This window comes from Odontomachus brunneus, unplaced genomic scaffold (genome assembly GCF_010583005.1).
Source record: "Odontomachus brunneus isolate Ranch 3 - 2012 unplaced genomic scaffold, Obru_v1 Obru_scaffold_401, whole genome shotgun sequence".
Classification (NCBI taxonomy): domain Eukaryota; kingdom Metazoa; phylum Arthropoda; class Insecta; order Hymenoptera; family Formicidae; genus Odontomachus; species Odontomachus brunneus.
The window spans coordinates 3,949-6,363 of NW_022639851.1; the positions used below are offsets into that span (position 1 = coordinate 3,949).

The 2,415-nt window shown below is 32.6% G+C and overlaps 1 protein-coding gene across 1 annotated transcript in view; it reads right to left on the reverse strand.

Moving 5' to 3' along the window:
* LOC116853641 overlaps nt 1-485 on the reverse strand; it is a 2,315-nt gene extending 1,830 nt beyond the window's left edge. Inside the window, 2 exon segments of the mRNA XM_032834779.1 lie at nt 21-121; nt 225-485. Coding sequence (XP_032690670.1) covers nt 21-121; nt 225-485 — 362 coding nt within the window.
* Nucleotides 486-2,415: the final 1,930 nt, after the last annotated feature.

Genomic DNA, 2,415 nt, shown 5'->3' on the forward strand with positions numbered 1-2,415 from the left:
TCCGTTTGTCAATGTGCGCATCTGACGCAACCAATTTAATCACATGGGTGACTTTTTGTAAGACGTTGAAATAATCGTCAAAAGTGCGTCCTTCTATTATAGTGCACACAGTTGAAAATGTCTGAAATTTGAGAGCAATTTAATTTACTCATATATTTATATAAAATAATTTTGTAATTGAATGAACTAATTAATGAATAAACTATAATTAATTGTTTGCTTACCCTATTATCACATCTAATTATAATCGTCCACAATTGACAATTATTATTTTGTATTAGAGGGACCGTTGTAAACGTCTCATCCACAAAAATAGTTAATTTGTCATTTATTATTTGCATTACCAAATTTGCTAAATTTTTGTCTATTAAAATAACGGCTTTTGTATTATTTTTAATGACAAAATCAACAACAATAGAATCTGCTGAATCTATTTGTAACACACAAGTTACAATCAAATTGTAATTGCTTCCGATTTTCTTCATTTAAACAATATGATAAATTATTTAAATTTTTTGGAATACGTCCAATATATTTTTTTATGTCTTTCTATAGATCTTTCTATGTTACCGATTTTCGTAAAATCCAATAAATGATCGTATCTAGATGTAAATGAACAAATTACAAATTATAAATAGTAGCTACTCATCTTCATAACAATATTTACTATTTTCTATTTTATTGTTTTATACTCACTTTGAAGTAATTAGATATATTTGCCTATCATCCATTTATTTCTTTCTCTCTTTTTTGTTTATACTTCTTTCATCTTGCACAAGCTTCATTCCATTGTGGATGATGATGATAAATTGATTCCAGTGTAAACGGCGCCACAAGCATTAATTATGTTCATCAAGACTTAGAATTTTACAACCTTATTCCGTAGCAAATTATTCTCCAGTTATCAACATTCTGCAATCATGTGGCTAGCTGAGAAGCTGGAACAAAAAATTAATCAAAGGAAAGAATTGGTCCAATACATTGTCTACAATTACAGACAACACATAGATAAAAAATTTTTTATTTTATGAGAATATTAGCTACTTATCTGATATTTTGTCTATTTTCCATTTACTTCTTTTTTCTTCCCTTAATTATGCTCCTTTCATCTTGCACAGACTTCATTTCGCTGTTGATGATAATAGCAATGCGAAGAACGATGCTACAATTATAAATGATATTTATCAAAACGCGTTAGAACACTAAGGAACTCAATTTAATTGAGTTAATTGTTTAATTTATATAATAATTTATCCACTTGTATATATATACATATACCATAACACTGTTTTTCACTTCGTTCATCTTTATGAATTTTATATTTCATTTATTTGTCATATTTTTACTTCATTTTATTTTAATTAAACGTTACAATGTATTTTATATTTACATTTATAAAATATTACGGTAATTATTCAGTTTAGCTGCCTCACCTCCGATTTCGATAAATGTAGGCTCATTCGAAAGGTATTTGCACGAGTAACAACTTTTTCCTTTAAGAAAATTGGGGCTCTGCCCCGCGAAGCGAGATATTAATCGATAAATTTGAAGACGCGTTAGGGTAATTGTTCAGAAGAGCTACCTCACCTCCGATTTTAATAAAAGAGAGCTCAATCGACGCGTTTGTGCATGCCAAATTTTTTCCTCTGACAAAATCGTCGCGATTAATATCTCTACTGCGAAGCGAGATATTAATAGATAAAGTTGAGGGCGTGTTAGGTTAGAAAATCTGTCATACCATCTATCTCTAGCTATGTAACTGGGGAGCTCCGCCCCCCAGACCCCCCTATCACGGGGTTGGGGGCTGTAGTCTTTTGTGAGAAATTCATTCTTTAGCTTAAGCACAAGAGACTATAGCCCCCACCCCCGTGATAGGGGGTCTGGGGGGCGAAGCGCCCCAGTTACATAGCTAGAGATAGATGGTATAACAAATTTCCTAACCTAACGCGTCAACTTTATCGATTAATATCTCGCTTCGCGGGGCAGAGCCCCGATTTTCTTAAAGGAAAAAGTTGTTACTCATGCAAATATCTTTCGAATGAGCCTACATTCATCGAAATCGGAGGTGAGGCAGCTAAACTGAATAATTACCAATATTACGGTTATACATATTTATTATATATACGCGCGCACATCTGTCAAAAAAGTTCCTTTCTCTCCGAATTAATATACAGTCCATCAAACGGGACCTTTCATCATTTTCAGTGATTAGTGATTTAAAGGGTTCTCTATAACCTTGAAAGTAAATGTGTGTAGCTCGCAATATGGAAGCTGATTATATGCTCTGATTGGTGTTTTTCAGAAATTTCCTTCCTTCCTTCCTTCCTTCAATATATGGCTACAGGCCTCTATAAGAGTAATGCCCCTACGCCAGTTTCCGATTAATGATATAATTTGAGAGTAAAGTTTTGGAAA